At 43.0% G+C, this 17,327-nt stretch overlaps 1 protein-coding gene across 11 annotated transcripts in view; it reads right to left on the bottom strand.

Moving 5' to 3' along the window:
- Rbms3 (RNA binding motif single stranded interacting protein 3) overlaps positions 1-17,327 on the bottom strand; it is a 998,257-nt gene that overhangs the window by 134,593 nt on the left and 846,337 nt on the right. For all 11 annotated transcript variants that reach the window (XM_051140215.1, XM_051140224.1, XM_051140217.1 and 8 more), the window contains one exon: positions 5,685-5,791. In XM_051140215.1, the coding sequence (XP_050996172.1) occupies positions 5,685-5,791 (107 nt within the window). The remainder of the gene's footprint in view (positions 1-5,684; positions 5,792-17,327) is intronic.

Below are 17,327 nucleotides of genomic sequence, written 5' to 3' on the forward strand. Positions count from 1 at the left end.
TATCCAGCGTATCCAGTGTATAGGTGCCTGCTAGGGTTCCACACTCTGGTCCTGATGCTGACACATGCCAAATACTTTACCCACTGAACCGTCTTTCTAGCCTTAGGCACTCCATCCTCTGTTGTACCTGTTTGTGGGTGGCATCACGTGAGGAAGGTCAGGAGAGGAGGCGTGGAGGGGTCACTCAATTCGCAACATATATTTGTATGAAAATGTCTGGATGTAACACAAAACTGTACGCAATGATTATACATTAAAAAAAAAATCTACAAAAGAAAGTGAAAGGTGTCTAGGGTGTTGTGGGATGCCGGATTTAAATTATCCAGGACCTTGAACCCAGAAGAGCTGCCCCCACCTTAGCCTCACCCCCACAGGCTTACTCCCTCTGGTGGATTTTTGGAGTTTAGTTCAAGCTTGGCATCCTACACTAATTTTTCAAATTAGAAGTGATATAGGACCCTTAGGCAAGGGCTCGTCTCCTGACTCATGCCGCCCTTTCAAATGCCCACTCCTATGCCAGGATACCAGCCCCTCCCCTGTTTTTGTTCATTTCTTAACCCTGGGAGATTTAGAGGAATACTCTGGACTTGGTATGAAAAGTCTGGCCAGTATGCTTCCTCCAGGATAAAATATAGATTAGTAGGAGCCAAAGTTAGAAGGCATCCTGTTCAGAACCAGACAGTCATGAGCAATCACCCTTCTGCCATCCTCTCTTGTCTTCAGTTACTTCTTTCTGGAAGGGCAGGCACAACTGACTATAGTTTTGGGGGCATTTGAGACAGGACGTAGCTCAAGATCATGAACCTCTTCCTAAGCTTCTGAAGTCCTACCTACAGGTGAGCCCCGATCTGGGGCAGCCCCATCTCAACAGTGATTGAAAGGTGTATCGTGAATGCTTAATAATGATGCAACCTGAGGGACGTAGAATCACCTAGGAGACAAACCTCCCGGCATAACGTAAGGGAGTGCCTAGTGAGGTGGGCGGACCGGACAGCGAATGTGGTGTGCCGGCCGGCTGCCGCATGCTTTCGTTGCCTCGTGGTGGACTGTAACTCTGAAATATGTGACCAGACTGAACCTCTTTGCTTTTACGTTGCTTTTGTCAAGCACTTTGTCAAAGCGACATGAGAACGAATTGACACGTGACCCGCTAGTTGTAGCTTTGAAGGAAGTCCCATCGCTCGGGCCTGAAACTGAGGAAAAGAAGCATCCTTCCGTGATGTTTCAGCTCAGAGTCCTTGCCTTGGTTGATTTTCACACAGGCAGTCAGTGTGATTATGGGCCTGACACAGAGAATGCAGGTAGCGCCACAGGTGACTCACCGAGGTATACAAAACTTATTTTTGAAAATGTTACTGGTTTTATGAAAATGATCAATATGGAAGTATTAAATATGAAACAACCTAATAAAAATCTATGTCTTCATGTTAGCATATGTGCCATTAGAATTGATAGGTGTATGCATTACTTATATGCTGTTTTATAGGGCTTATTGTGAGGCATGCTTTAGTAAATATAGTGCAAAGAAGACTAGAAATAGAATTATAGAATACTGGACTAGGTGACCCACTATAATTTTTTTGTATGTGTGTGTTTTCATGTGGTGTGAGGTGTGTTTATGTGTGTTTGCACCTTTGTGCGTCTTTGCCATGATTACGCACATGGAGGTCTGAGATCGACACTGGGAATCATCCGCAATTGTTCTTCCACCATATTCCTCGAGATAGGACTGTTCAATAATGCTCAGAGCTCATGGAGATAGATGTCCAGGCTCCACAGCCTGTTTTTTTTTCCCTAGGGATCCCTAACTACATCTTCTGGGGCTAGAATTAGAGCAATCTCCCTGGCATTTTTATGGGGCTTAGCATCTAAACTCTGGGCCTCACCCTTCAGATGGCAAGAAGGTAACTGCTGAGCCATCTCCCTAGCCCTGATCCACTGCTCTGAGTGTGTCTAAGATTAAAAAATCAAAGTAATGTGCTTACTGTTGACATCAACATATCCATATCTCAAGAGCATGATGTATATTTTCATGATTTTTTTCAACATGTCTATAAAATTTGGAATATATATATATGTATACATATATCAAGGATCAATTTATTATAGTATCCTAGATTTCATAGTTTAATTTAAAAAAATCAAAAAAATCTTAAAACTCAAACCCTGAAAACACAATCTAAGGGGCTTTGGGCCGTAAGCGTAACCCCGCAGTGTCCTCACGCCCTAGTACCTGTAGTGTACCATCCCAAAAGTTCTACTTCTGTGCAAAGTAGCACATGACAACTTCATATTTACTCTACATTTGTTCATTTAATTCCTGATGAACTGACCTTTCCAGGGTGCCCACACTTGATTAAAGAGAGATGAAAGGTGGCAGGCTACAGGCAAAATTGTCTTGGGCTTTCTTTAGCCCCCTAAAAGAGATAAAGTTTTTCTGGATGGCATAAACAGAGCCTGTAGATTCCTTCAACGCATTGCCCTAAGGATGTCATCAGATAGCATCCTGGACCCATACCAAAGATTCCCTGTTAAGCTGAGACTTACCTACCTTATGCTCCCCACAATGTATTTTAAAAGCACCTTGATTATACCTTTGCTTTGCTACTGACACCCCGGGAAGTGTTGTTACACTGGGACATGGCATGTGAGGTAATCAGAGTCAGTGTTCCCAGGCCACAGTCACTTATGCTTTGCTCCAGAACTAACTATCTCTACTTCCCTCTGTGGTAAGAGATGTTTTTGCTTGCTTGTTTCAGTTTTGTTGTTTTTCCATCGATACCAAAATATGTGATTGCCGTATAACTGCCCTACGTGGCCTGAAGACAATATTACAGATTCTTCCACAGGATATGAAGGTTTCATTAGGGCCAAGTTTCCTTATGGACCCATGGAGTTTGGGGCTATAGTATATGGTGCAGGGATATTAACAAACATTTTACCTAATCAAATGTTAAGGTCAAGTGAGTCTTCTTAGACTATGAATGCTTTGTCTGGGCCGAATGTAACAGTCCTGGGCTGTAAGACTGCCTGCTGATGCATTAAACGCAATGCCCAAGACACATGGGTCACCCCCCCCACACACACACACACTCTCATTAAAAAACAATCTCAGCTCACTTTCTAACACAGAAAAAGTGAGCACTCTTGCATTTTTCCATTGGCTTCTGGTACTCAGTGATTATTCTGGTTTTATTTACTTCTTACTACAATGATATACATTATACACTGCTTGACTACAGCTATGCAATTCAAGAGGGGGTTTCCGACCTTTTATAGAAACACTCAAAGCAGCCTCAGAAAATAGAAAATGGTTAAAGCATTTGCTGAGAAATCTCCCAGCCTCCTCTCTTTCTTAAAAACAGCTCTATTAGTGTTCAGAGTATATCATGGCACGTAATTACGACACTTCTTCAATGACAAATGGAATAGAAATACTAAGGGTCCCCAACTGAAATTATGTCTTTGGACAAAATGTCATTTATTCAGTTATTCAAATAACTCTATCCATTTCTTCAGGATTGAAAGCCTAGGCCCCTTTTCCTTGTTATTCTACAAAAATAAATAACCAAGTGACCTGAGTGCCAAGGACCATCAGGTGTAGAGCCACAGTTCACTGTCAGTTTGTATTAAGAGGAGAAATAGATGGCTAACAGGAATAGCACTTGGTTTTGTCTTTTGTCCTTTTTAGAAGCAGCAGGACTCTGTGTTGACTTTTCTTTGTCCTTTTTGGCTAATAAAGATGTATGTTTTAACCAGGTATATGTGATTATACACCACACCAACACATTTGTGAACATACTGCATACCACTGTGATGGTTAGTGCCATCTATGGTCAGACGCAATCTATTATCACACTGAAGATGGGCCTCTGGGCCTGTGTGTGGGTTAACTTCATTACATTAATTGAGGTGGAAAGACCAACCCACTGTGGGTGCCATCATCCCCTAGGCAGAGGATCCTGGGCTGTAGAAAATGGAGAACAAAAACTAGGCACTGGCGTGCATCCACAGTTATCTCCTTCCTGACCGTGGGTGTCACGTAACCAGCTGCTTCAAGCCCCTGATACCGTGATGAACTCTGACCCCAAATAAACTCTCTTTTCATTAAGCTGCCTCTGACAGGATTTCTTTTTACACAGCATTAAGAAAAGGAACTAAGATGACTACCACAGTCAAGGTGAAACTAACTCAAATCCCTGCCGGTTTCACGATACAAACACTGGATTTGCAAAACAAATTTCACTGAAGGTGTGTTCTTAAGAAGTTGTACCTGCTGCGTGCCATAGCCAACACTTGCAATTGCCGATCAGTTATTTGTGGCTAGTGCGAGATCACAGATCCCCTCTCTCTCCCAGGAACTAGACTGTGCCCCCATCTCACTCCCTGCAGCTGACAAGAACTTGTTCGGAAGGTCACCGCACATGTGTTTCCACAGGGAAAAGTGAGTTGACCTCTGCAAGCCCACTCCCTGCAAATGCAAGCTGGGCTGCGATGACCCCCTTCCCTTGTCCCTGCTCCTCCACCTCCTCCTCAGGCAAGCCAAGCCACACCACGTGACCTGATGTGGAGCTTCCCACAAGCCTGGAAAAACGTACCAGAGCCATAAACTCCCTTTGCTCCCTGAAGGCTCTCTGCCTCCTTCAGCTCATTCCCAGGCATGATGGGAATGACGGCCATTAGTGCACAGGCTGTCCTGAAAAATTCCCTTTAAAGGCAAATCTGTACCTTCCTTCTCTCTGTCACGCTACTTGTTTGTTTTGTGACCTTGAATTCTTTCTGATTTCTTGAGTAAGACACAGAAGGCGTATAAGTGAGGCTGAGGCTGAGCTCTCCTTCCCTCTCTCCTTCTGTCTGTCTCTGTCTGTCTCTGTCTCTATCTCTGTCTGTCTTTCCCTCTGTCTCTCTGTCTCTGTCTCTGTATGTCTCTGTCTGTCTGTCTGTCTGTCTGTCTCTCTCTCTCTCTCACTAATATACCTGAAGATTGCCTTGAACATGATCCTCTTGCCTCTGCCTCTTAACTGCTGGAGCTATCACTATGCTAGGGTTTTTGGTTTGGGGTTGTTTTACAGGATGCTGGGATCAAAGCCAAGGTTTTCTGCATGGGAGGACAGTGTTCCACCAATTGAGCTGCATCTTCAAGTACCTTGGTGATGCCCTTCAGCTTCTCCGTTGTTTTTCACGTAAACAGCCTTCTCTTCTCCATACTTTAAAGTGAGGCTGCCTGTTTGACTTTGAAGTCATGTGGTTTCCCATGAGATCTAAGTGTGTATGGGGACTGGCGGGGCATGTGTCTATCATGTATACCCGTGCGTGTTCAGGCTTCTTCTTGAAGTGTATTTGAGGAGGATGTCAGGCATCCAGCTCTGTCACTCTCCATCTTATCCCCTGATGCAGGGTCTCTCACTGACTCTAGAGCCATGGCTGTCAGCCAGTGATCTCTAGCAATCCTTTTGTCTCCATATGTTCCAACCCCATGTGTGGGAATTACAACCCTATGTAGCTGTGACCAGCATTTTAAATGCGTGCTGGGGGTTCAAACTCTGGTCCCCATGGATGCACAGGAAGCACTCTTAACCAACCAGCCATCTCTCTGACCAGGGACTTCATTTTCTTTTTCATGGCTCCAGTTGTCTGCTTGGCCACCTTCCCTGGGGAGGATTCCTGGGGCTCTTGGGACTCACCTCTCCTTCTCTGGGCCATGGCCTCCCATTCTGGGTGTACTTGCTCTGATTCTGTCTCTTCTTTTGTCCTCCATCAGCGAATTTGCACAGTAAAGGCTCACTGGGGGCTGGAGAGATAAGAAAGGAAAAAGCACATTAGCAAGTGCCCTGTGCAAGTCTGGAAATATTCCAGCTGGGCTTACGGTGGATCTTTGTTAGGAAAGTGTTTTGAAGTGACTATCTTGGTTGTTCTGGTCCTCTTTCCTCTCAGCTTCACTGGCTGGTGTTCTCAGCATCACTGGGCCTCAGAAAAGGACCAGCTGACCTTAGGAGATTGTGGTCCATGTGCACCCCTGGAAAGATGGTTAAAGTAGAATGTACACTTGTCACAATGGAGTGAGAGGCTCATCCATCCTCAGCTCCTGTGTGACTCTTTCTCCTTCAGGGCAGCTGTCCTTTTACTAGGCAAACGTGTGGAATTCGCTTGGCAACATTGTTAGAAAGGAGAGCAGCATGTCTGAGAAGTAGGGGAACACAAATTTACACCTCTGAGATGCGCTTCATTAGGAGAGAGGTCTTTACAGCCAGGGGTCATGATTTGGGCTTTGAGGTGTGAGAACTCTCATACAAGAGGCAGCAGATAGGGGCTTAAGAGCTAGAGGGAGCAACCAGAGGCAACAGGACAGGGGGTCTGAAGGGAAGAGAGGGCTTTAGGGGAAATCCCCCTGAATGAAGACTTATTTTGCCTTTTGAAAGCTTCCAGGGACTGGCAGATTGTTTTATACTACTTGAGCACATATGGCATAGTGTTCATGCCAAGGAGCCAGGTACTGAGTAGGGTCATAAGCTTTTCCTACAGCAACTAGTGTGAGGGGGGGCGGAAAGCTAAGTGAGAGGCCGGGGAGACCAACTGTCAGGGTTCTGAGTGAATGCTCTGATAACCTGTCACTAAGCATGTCAGGGCAGCTCCCAGGAAGGGGTGGCTTTTGCTTCTTCCCTCCTAGCTCGAAGCTGATAGGCTCATGCCCTAAGGGTCCTTCCCAAGTCCCCCTCACTCATCCCCTAAGAGTGCTCCTCAACTCCTCCTTACTCAGCCCCTGATAGTCCTCCCCAAGTCCTCCTCACTCATCCTCTGAGAGACCTCCCACAAGTCCTCCTCAGCTCAGAGAACTGCTGTGGAGAAAGGACTGTGACTGTATAAAGATAAAACCACAGATATTGTCCCCACGAACTCAGAAGCCAGGACCAAATCCAAGAAGTAGAGACAATGGCGCCTTGAAGACCAAGACCCTGCCCCACGGAGGGACTTTTCTGACCCTGTCTCCCTGTACCTTTCCCTCCCAGAAAAGCAACACTACACTCTGGAAAGTGAAAATTTCAAACAAACAAACAACAAACAAAAATCCTTCGAACTCCTACCCAGATCTAGCCAATGGACAGGACATTCTCCACAGCTGAGTGGAGAGCGGGGTCTGACATTCACATGAACTCTGGTGCCTCATATTTGACCACGTCTCCTGGATAGGGAGACCTGGTGGCACTCAGAGGAAGGATAGCAGGCTGCCAAGAAGAGACTTGATACCCTATGAGCATATACAGGGGGAGGAGGTCCCCCTCAGTCACAGTCATAGGGGAGGGAAATAAGGGGAAAATGGGAGGGAGGGAGGAGTGGGAGGATACAAGGGATGGGATAACAATTGAGATGTAATATGAATAAATTAATAAAATATATTTTTTAAAATCCTGGTTTTTTAGTGGTGAACCTGAGCAAACCTATTTGCTTCCACCACAGACTCCAAGCTATTTGGCAGATAAGGCAGCAGTGTGAATTTTAGATTCCAGTAACAGAAGGCTATGTATGTATGCCAACATCTGATGAATTGTAGTGACTGTAGGGGTCTTGCACATCCTTAGTAAATACATTTCCTTGAAGAATGTGATCAAAATTCAAGTATATTAAAGTGTCTCTATCAACAATGGTGTTACAAAATGTCTTTCTCAAAGCCTAACAATGCAACAGTTTTTGTTGGTGATTGTTAACTGTCTCTGCATCTGAGGAGAAAGTCACATTGACTCAACAAACTTGGTGATTGCATTAAGAAGGCTGAAAAGGTTAATTGGCTGGTATGTGTGTGTGTGTTGGAATAAACCAAATATCATTTAGTAAGTTCATAATTAACCAAAATAAATCACTTCCTCCCACTGCCATCTGAGAACACGAACTCAGCTAAATATTAATTGTATCCCTGGGCATTTTCAAGTTTGAAGACAATTCTAATTGTCTCAAAAATCAATAGTAGAGAAAGGGCCCTGGCAGGCCAGAATCTAAAAATACTGTCTACAAATAAATACTTGAAAATTACTCGGCTCTAAAGGGCAGTGATATTAGTTGCAGACAGCTTTTTTTTTTTTTTTTTTTTTTTTTTTTTTTTTTTTTTCAGAATAGAGGAAGAGAAAAAGGCATGGCTTACCACTGGTAAAGAAGAAAATAAGGTGAGGTTTCTGTCGTACACGGTATACATGGAACCATAGATCCTCCCCTTCTTACAGTACCACATCCCACAATTTGTTATTAGGGATCAAGTGGGGTCCAAAATATTGAATGCATGGTGTAAGGACATAAGCTGGAAGAGACATTGTGTTGTGTGCACAAAGCCCTGTGTTCAGCCTCCAGAAGCACATAAACTGGGCATAGTGGCACATGCTTGTCATCCTAGCACCTGCAGGTTGGAGGGAGCAGATCAGAATTGTAAGATCACTCTTGGTTACATAACGAGTTTGAGGCCTGCCTGGCATCCATGAGACGTTGTCTCAAAGTTATTTAGCTAATTTATTAATTAATGGAAAAAAATCTCAGAAGCAATCAGTTCTTCTATATTGCATTACTCTGAAAACTTGATGGAATCTCACAACCATTCCACCCTATCTCACCGAGGACCTGAGTCCTCCTTTACCAAGCCTTTCCCATTGCATATGCTACCATCCTGGCAGCCACCAAGCTCCTGCCATTGGTACTGGACCTTCTGTGAGGTATTTGTGCCTGTGTACAGGTAACCTGAACACCCCACAGAAGGTCTGGTACCAATGGCAGAAGCTAGGTTGCTGCTGGGCTAAAAGTATATGCAGTGGTAGTGGGGAGTGCTGGGTAAAGGGTAATGGTGGTCATTTGAATGTTGCAAAGAGAAGATTCTTCTATGGAAGGAGCTAAAAGCTCTAGAATTACTAAAGGAAGAAAATAAATCACACACTGAAGTCATACTGCCACTGTACTTCATGCCACCGCTCGAGTGCAGTACATGTTGCATGGTAATTTGCCCCACTTTGAAACACTCCCCGCCAGAAGGAAGAGAGTTCATCTCACACATCTGGGAGAAAAGAGACCTGGCATAGTCTTGCCCTCCACAGCAGTACAGAAAGAAATAAGCAACTGCTGAGCTGCCTGCAAGCTCTACAGACAGTACACCTCTGTTCAGCTGGCCTTTTCCATAATGCAGCTGCTCTGTAATTCTTTCTCTAGTTTTTTTCAGTCATCCATAGTTCTGCAAGTAACACTCCCTCACACTCTTGTTAATAATACCAACAAATATTCATTCATTGGTCCACTTGTTGGTGTATTGGTCTGCCATCGGTTCCCTTTCAGGATGAGTCAATGCGTGTGTGTGTGTGTGTGTGTGTGTGTGTGTGTGTGTGTGTGTTTTATCTTCAATATCATTTCACACCATACAAAGTGGTGTGGACACAGTATGTGGACACAGTATGACCCTTTCAGTGTGAGGGATTCACACTGATTTTATGATAGTATAACATTAACTTTCCCCATTTTCTTTGTTGTTAATATCTTACTATATGCTGTGCTTTGGATGAGAATGTTCCCCATAGGCTCAGATGTTTGAGCACTTGGTCATCAATTGGTGGCACTGTTAGCAGGTGGAATGGAGAGATGTGGCCTTGTTGGAGGAAGAACTTCATTGGAGGTGGGTTTGGGGAGCTTACAGACTCATGTCCTCCCAGTGTGTCTGTTCCTGTTGTTTCACGCTCGTGTTGAAAGATGTAGGCTCACAGCTTCCTGCTCCTGCTATCCTGACTGCCATTTGCTGCCATGCCTCCCTGCTATTCCAGATATTTATCTCTCTAGAACCACAGGTCAAGTTGATTTGGTCATGGTGTTTTACCATAACAATAGGAAAGTAACTAATACACTATGGTTGATTCATAAGTGAAGATGTGTGGTATTCATTATAAGGAGCAATTTCAGACAAGCACTGGAGGTCTGACGGCATCCTTTGCATTAAAAAAAAAGACCCCTAATACAGATAGCACCTCATATTTGATGATGGAACCTAGTGATTTCTCATTGTCTGAGCACTAGACTTAGTAACTTTGATGAAACTACACAAGGGAAAAATTGAACATGATATCTGCCAGCACTTCTGCTTTTAATTATAACTGATGTCGAGTCTCACTCTGGAGGAGCAAGCTAAAAACTAAATGCAGTCAGTAGTCCCAACGCCTGGTGAGTGAGAATTCATCCTGTGAGATTTGCGAGCTGTGTATGCCACGGAAAACCATCCATCTCCACAGAGCTCCTGCTGCTTGCTTGCTTGGCATTTCTGAGATTCTGGTTATGTCCACCCATTAAATGACATGTCAGGCTCCCATGTCACCTTCTCCTTGGCAAAGGGACATACTCCTCAATAAGGTTTGCCAATCTAGAAGCAACTCACATTGCCTGATCCAAGAATCTGATGGCATTTCCGTTGACGAGAAGCTTCACCTTAGTATGCCTGTTAGGCAAAAGACTTTTCTAGCAACGGAACTCACGAGGGTCAACACAGCACACAAAGCTTCATTTATATGTTGTAGTTGTCAGTTTTTAAAATAAGGCCTCCCAGTGTAGCCCAGGCTAATCTAGAATTCACTCTGTAGACCAGGATGGCTTCAAACTCATGGTAAACCTCCTGACTGCCTCTCTCAAGTGCTGTGATTATAGATGAGAGTTACCAGCTCTGGATCATTTTTTAAAATGATGGCAGTTATTTGTTTGTAGTATGTGTGTAAGTGTGCATGGGAAGTCAGAGCACAGTTTTCAATAACAGACTGTCACCTTCTACCATGTGAGTCTGAGCTATTGAACTCAGTCTTTAGGCTTTGGAGCAAGCACCTTTACCTGCTGAGGCAAGTTGCTGGGCCACTGACTTAGAAAAACAATCTTCATTGAGTTAAATGACATACAATACTCTATACATGTTCAGAGCAGGCACTTTCCAAGTTTGACATATGTGATTGTCTCCATAGTCAAGGTAACGAATGAGCCCTTCACCCATAAGATCCAGGAACTTTGATTCTACTCACAGCTCTCTTGAGCTCAGAGTATTCCATAAGGAAAGGATGCTCTTTTGGTCCTGATAACCAAAGTCATCCATTTGTGTTGGCAACAACTAAAGTTTATAAAAGCCCTTTCCGTTTGCACTGACCTTTGTTCTTATAGCTGATGTCACTTCCATGGGGGTAATCCAAATATCCCCTATCTTACTCCTTACAAGAAGGAAGTAGGAATGGCCAAGTGCCTTGCTCCAGTCTGGAGACCTAGCATTCCAAGCCAGGGGACAGTGAGGTCATGAGGTCCAATAGCACAGGTCCTTATTCAAAGCTTGTGCATTATACCTTTCCTTAGGGCAAGGTCAAGAACTGCCTGCGACACCTCTGTTCACTGGAGTTAATTCATATGTAGGGATTTCCTCTGTGTTCAGATCCCTGTCTTCGTTTGCTGTGTGACTCAACATATCATGAGCAAATATCAAATTGTCCTCTTGGGTATCTCATGCTTAGGGAGAGAAACAGGCTATTTGTTACCGCCTTCTGTCCTTGGTCTTCCTCCTGCATCCCTTTAGTGTCACAAGACTTCTGTTGATAACCCTCTCCTGGTGCAGATTGTGTTGCTACTGGGTGTGGGCCTATGGTGGGCTTCACTGGGCATTCTCAGCAGCTTCAGTTGCTTTTGTGACTAGCTATTATTAATTTTTATCTTTTTCTGACTCCTGGATTGAGAGGGTTCCATCAGAACCATAAACCTGCCAAAGCTGCATCTCACTGTATGTAGGGTATCTCATCAGATGCATCTCAAGAGGACACACTGGGAACTGTCTGCGGTTTTGATTTCTTTGATTTCTAGTTATCATTTATATTACCATTGTTCGGTTGCAAGAGTTTCTATGACAGATGCAAAACTGTTGAAGATGCATGGTTCTGTTAGATAGAGTGTCTAACTGTTCACACAGCCATAGGCTGCACTGGGGATTGCCTTCTCTACGTCTTATATTAAAATACTCAATAGTAATTATTCTACTGATATGTCACAGGATGGCTTTGTTCAAAGAAATAACTCTTGCTTACTTTTTATCTTTAAAACAAGTATAATTACATAACTTATTTTAATTCCAATACACATTAAATGTTTTTATATGTGTTATACCTTTATTTCCACAAGGGGATTGGTAAAGAAATAGGTATTAAAGGGCTAGGGAGATGGCTCCATCAGTAAAGTGTTTGCCACGCATACAAGAGGACCTCGGATCAACCCTTATGACTTATGTGCAAAAGCCAGGCTTGATGGTGTGCACATTTGTAATCCTAGTATGGGGGAGATGGAGAACTGTAAAGCTCGAGGGCTTCTTAGCTCACCAGCCTAGCCAAACTGGCCAGTTCCAGGCCAATGAGAGACTTTGTATCAAAAACCAGGTGGATGGTATCAAGAGGAATAACACTCAAGGTTGACTTATGGACTCCATCCACATGCCAAAAACATGCACAGTGCACATACAATATACACACAAAGAAATATATGTATATATATATATATATATGTGCAGATATATTACTGCATGCTCTCACATACATACTTAAAAGAATTCCTAAATAACCTTGGACTATTTAGACTTGGAAGGTCATACCTGTAGTTAAGGAAAAATTCTTGATTGATCAACTAACCCTGGAAGCTCTTTTATCCATTGTCAGTGAGAGAGAGAGAGAGAGAGAGAGAGAGAGAGAGAGAGAGAGAGAGAGAAAGGGAGGGACAGAGGAGGGAGGGAGAAAGAGAGGGAGGGAGGGAAGGAGACAGACAGAGACAGAGAGAGACAGAGAAGTATAGGGCTGGAGAGATTACTCAGTGGTAAAGAAAACTGACTGCTCTTCCAGAGGACCTGTGTTAGATTCCCAGCATCCACATGGCAGCTCACAAACATCTGTAACTCCAGCTCCAAATATCTGATGCCCTCTTCTGGCTTCCACTAGCACTGCACGCACATGGTACACAGACACACACACAGGCAGAACACACAAACACATAAGATAGAAGCAAATCTTTTTTTTTTTTTAATTTACAGAACATACCCAAAGCAATTATTGGCAAATATCCTGTTTGTCAAGAGTTAAATATATAGGGTCCATGAGATTCTGGTTTTAAACACTTGCTTGAGGTTTTTGAGTCTTTTTGTTCTTCGAAAAAGAAAACTGTGGAAGAACAATGTTAACATTGAGTGAAAATGTAGAGGTCACCAGGCAAGGCTCGTTTAGCTTTTAATTGAAATGTCTTTGAATTCTAAAGCCTCTTACAGGGTGACTATTGCAATCTCTCACAAGGTACTAGGCTGAGGCCACTGAAAATGGCATTTATGTTTCACAAATGCTGCAAATTAAAAATATTGGGTTTTCTCTATCAATAGCCATGGCCAAATATTTAATATTAACTTTAAAAATTAAATCTCAAGATGAAAATTGAGAAGTGTTATTTTAGAAAGATGGGGCTGGAGAGATGGCTCAGTGGTTAAGAGAGTTTCTTCTTTGGACAGGTCAAGCATTCAGTTCCCAGCACCCCTGTAGAATGGCTCACAACTGCCTGTAACTCCAGTTCCAGGAGATCTGGTGCCCTCTTCTGCACACATGTGGCACACACAGAGACACATACATCTACATTAAAATAACAAAGAATAAATCTTCATTTCTAGAGAGTAGGTTTATATCTAGGATACGATCCTTGAGTTCTGAGCATCTTGTTGGAGTTGCTTATTTTTCCAGAGGGGAGCAGTTCATGGACAGCAACAAGCCTTGCACGGTTTCCTAACACTTGGGAGGCATAGGACACCTGCAGCATAGAGTTCCTTGATTTGATCAAGCAAATATATCCCCGTGGTCTCCTTTTTACCCATAGCCTCATACCATGTTTGCACATTTAACCCCATTCTTAAGCAATTGGTGCACAGAGTAAAACCTGGGTTCTAGTATGTTCTGACTGTCCATATACCGAGAGAAAGATATACCATCAATGACAACCTTGAGCTTCTGTGACTAATGGGCTGATTTCTAGAGCAGGGGAATATTGCATTGCCTTCCATTTCTTCATTGCAGGATTATGGAATCAATTAATTTTGTTTACTTGCTTTTTAACAGTAGTTAAAATGAAGACTAAATGAAGAATAGGCCTTTGTGAAAGCAAGAGACTATTATAAACCTCAGACTGTGAGATGTGAGAAGACGTTATGGTCTCTCACTCAAATGGGGAGCATTCAAAATATAATTACAGCAATGTGTGCCAATAAACTTTCCTGCTAATTATGAAAAAGTGATTACTCTTTGCTTGATTGCTGGAGAATCTTCCAAACTTTATATTAAGGAGGATGTGTCAATACGTATGTAGATATGATGGGCTAGTGGTTTCAGGACCTGCAGCTTCAAGTAAACTAAACAAGAGGACACTGAAGACTTTTTGGCTTAACAAAGTTAAAGCAAACATTACTTATTTTCATTTTTAAAACTTAATATTTTCAGTTTGGTAAGTCACTAGGGAGGCCCTGCAACAGCCTACTAACAAAAACACAGGCAGGCCAATATGTCTGCCTGCGTCTTACCAGACAATGTTCCCTGCATTTTTCCTATACTTGATGCTCTTCTTCTTCTTCTTCTTCTTCTTCTTCTTCTTCTTCTTCTCTTCTTCTTCTTCTTCTTCTTCTTCTTCTTCTTCTTCTTCTTCTTCTTCCTTCTTCTCTTCTTCTTCTCTCTCTCTTCTTCTCTTCTTCTCTCTCTCCTCTTCTCCTCCTTCTTCTTCTTTTTGGTTTTTAAGACAGGGCCTTTCTATGTTAGCCTTGGATGTTCTGGACTCACTTTTTAGACCAGGCTGGCCTCAAACTCACAGTGATCTGCCTGCTTCTGCCTCTCGACTGCTGGTATTAAAGGTGTGTGCCACTACGCCTGGCCCATGATGCACTTTTCCCCCCAGCAGGTGCGTATGCATATTTTCAGATGAGAAACTAGAATGTTCCAACTTTAAACCACAATTTACATGGAAATAGTTTGTTACTATTTCAACAACAGACTACTTACATTTTAGAATTAGAAAACATTTTTAGAAGTTTTATTTTGTTTGAAATGTATAACGGAGGGAAATGCATGTGAGTTCAGGTGTGTGTGTGTGTGTGTGTGTGTGTGTGTGTGTGTGTGTGTGTGTGTGTACACGCAAAGGCCAGAAGAGGGCACCAGAACATCTGGAGATAGAGTTCATAGAGATGGAATTAGAGGTGGTTGTGAGCTACCCAACATGGGGGCTGAGAACTGACTTCTAGTCCTCCAGAAGAGCAGCAGGAGCTCTTAAACAGTGAACCATCTATCCTGCCCCTTCTCTTAACTTCTCAGCCAGTGTGCTCTCCAAATGGTTTCTCCTATAGTGCTCATCATCACAGGAAAAAGGAAACTCACTTTTAGCAGCTATTATAATGGATGCCATAATTTTGAGACGAGGCACAAAGCATCAAGATGATGGTGGATTCTTTGGCCACAGGTCAAGCAACCATTGAGGTCTTTTCAAATGATTTATCCATCCAATAACAGCTTGCTTTACCAGAGCAAACAAGTCATTTGGGTTATATTACAAGTGTTTTATGTATGTTTACTTTTATCTTTCAGACCAAAAATGGCAAAAAATGTAAACCAAGAAAATAGAAATGAACTATGTAGAGGGCTTGAAAGTGCAATTTGTATGTATAGTGCTGACATAATGGCTGATTAGCAGACCACTGCATGTATTTGGTTTTGCATGTAAGTATCTAATATCGGAAGCAGCCTTGTAAGAAAACAGAGAGTCTCACAGTGATGATAAAAACAGAGATCTGTGCTTAGAAAGAAGACACAGAAAATAAATTTTAAAAAGATGTTTTGGTGTTTGTGGGTCTGTGTGTGTATACTTGAGGAGGCCAGTGAGAGCTCAGATTCCCTGGAGCTTGAGTTACAGTGGTGGTAAGTCGTGTGGGGGCTGGAATTGAGCTCAGGTCCTCTGGAAAAGAGGCACACTCCCTTGACTGCTGAGCCATCTTTCCAGCCCCAGTTTACTTCTTATAAATGATCTCATGTGACAAACAATGAGCTCATTTATCACCTCTGTCTTCAAGATGAAGTGTCACTAGCTAGTTTTCAAGTTTTAAGACTTCTTTGATAATTTTCTCCTATAATAAACTATGATTTTGAGAAGAAAAGCCTTACTGCATAAGGGGATGAGTTAGTTGGGGTTTCTATTGCTGTGATGAAATATCACTGTTCATCACTGAAGGCAGTCAGGACTGCAACTCTGAAGTGGCTGAGGAGAAAGCCTGGCACTGACCTCTAGCCTTCACATGGGCACAACATGTATGCACCATGCTACTGTACACACACAGATACACGTATGCACACACATACACTATACACATAAGATGTAATAAAAAACTGATGATGTTTTTTTGTTGTTTGTTTGTTTGTTTGGTTGGTTGGTTTTTTAAGGAATGCGGTCAGAGAGAACAGCCTCTTCAGATTGAAGGAAACTTAAAAAATGTGGACACTGGGTGCTGACTTTTGCTCTTTTAAAGAAACACTTTAAGTGTAACCAGACAGTCTTCTTTTCCCTTGAGATTTAATACTATTATTTTAATTTTCAGTTATGGTGTGTGTGTATCTGTGTGTGTGTGCATTCATGTGTGTATGTGTGTATATGTGTGCATTCGTGTCTGTGTGTGTGAGCGCGCACGCACGCGCGCACGCACACAGGTGTCCATGGAATCCAGAGGAGTGTTTGATCCTCTGGAGTTGGATTTAGTGGGGGTTGTGGGCCACTGAACCCTATCTTCAGTTCTGCTGGCCTTACCAACAACAACAACAACAACAACAACAACAAAAAAGTAGGAGCATTCTCACTCTTCACCCCCAGGTAATTGGAATTTCATGTGGAACTCATTACAGGCTCTTGAAAAAGTAAATGGATTTGGGGAAAGGAGGAAAGAATCTTAAGAGTGAAAGAGAACGCCACATAGTACCCACTGATGGTCCTTCTTTCCTGAAGGAAGTAAAGGTGTGCATAAAGGAAATAAAGGTGAGCATCTTCAAACTGAACCCCGTCTAGAGCTATTGAGTCCCTCTCTTTTGTCCTTGGAGCCTGTTTTTAGTACAAAAGTCTGAGCCAGGCGCAGTGGTGCATGCCTTTAATCCCAGCACTCGGGAGGCAGAGGCAGGCATGATTGCTGTGAGTTTGAGGCCAGCCTGGTCTACAAAAGTGAGTCCAGGACAGCCAAGGCTACACAGAGAAACCCTGTCTCAAAACAAAACAAAAGTCTGAACACCTTCGCACAGTGGAAACCACAGTGAGCA

This window comes from Acomys russatus, chromosome 32, assembly GCF_903995435.1.
Source record: "Acomys russatus chromosome 32, mAcoRus1.1, whole genome shotgun sequence".
Taxonomy (NCBI): Eukaryota; Metazoa; Chordata; class Mammalia; order Rodentia; family Muridae; genus Acomys; species Acomys russatus.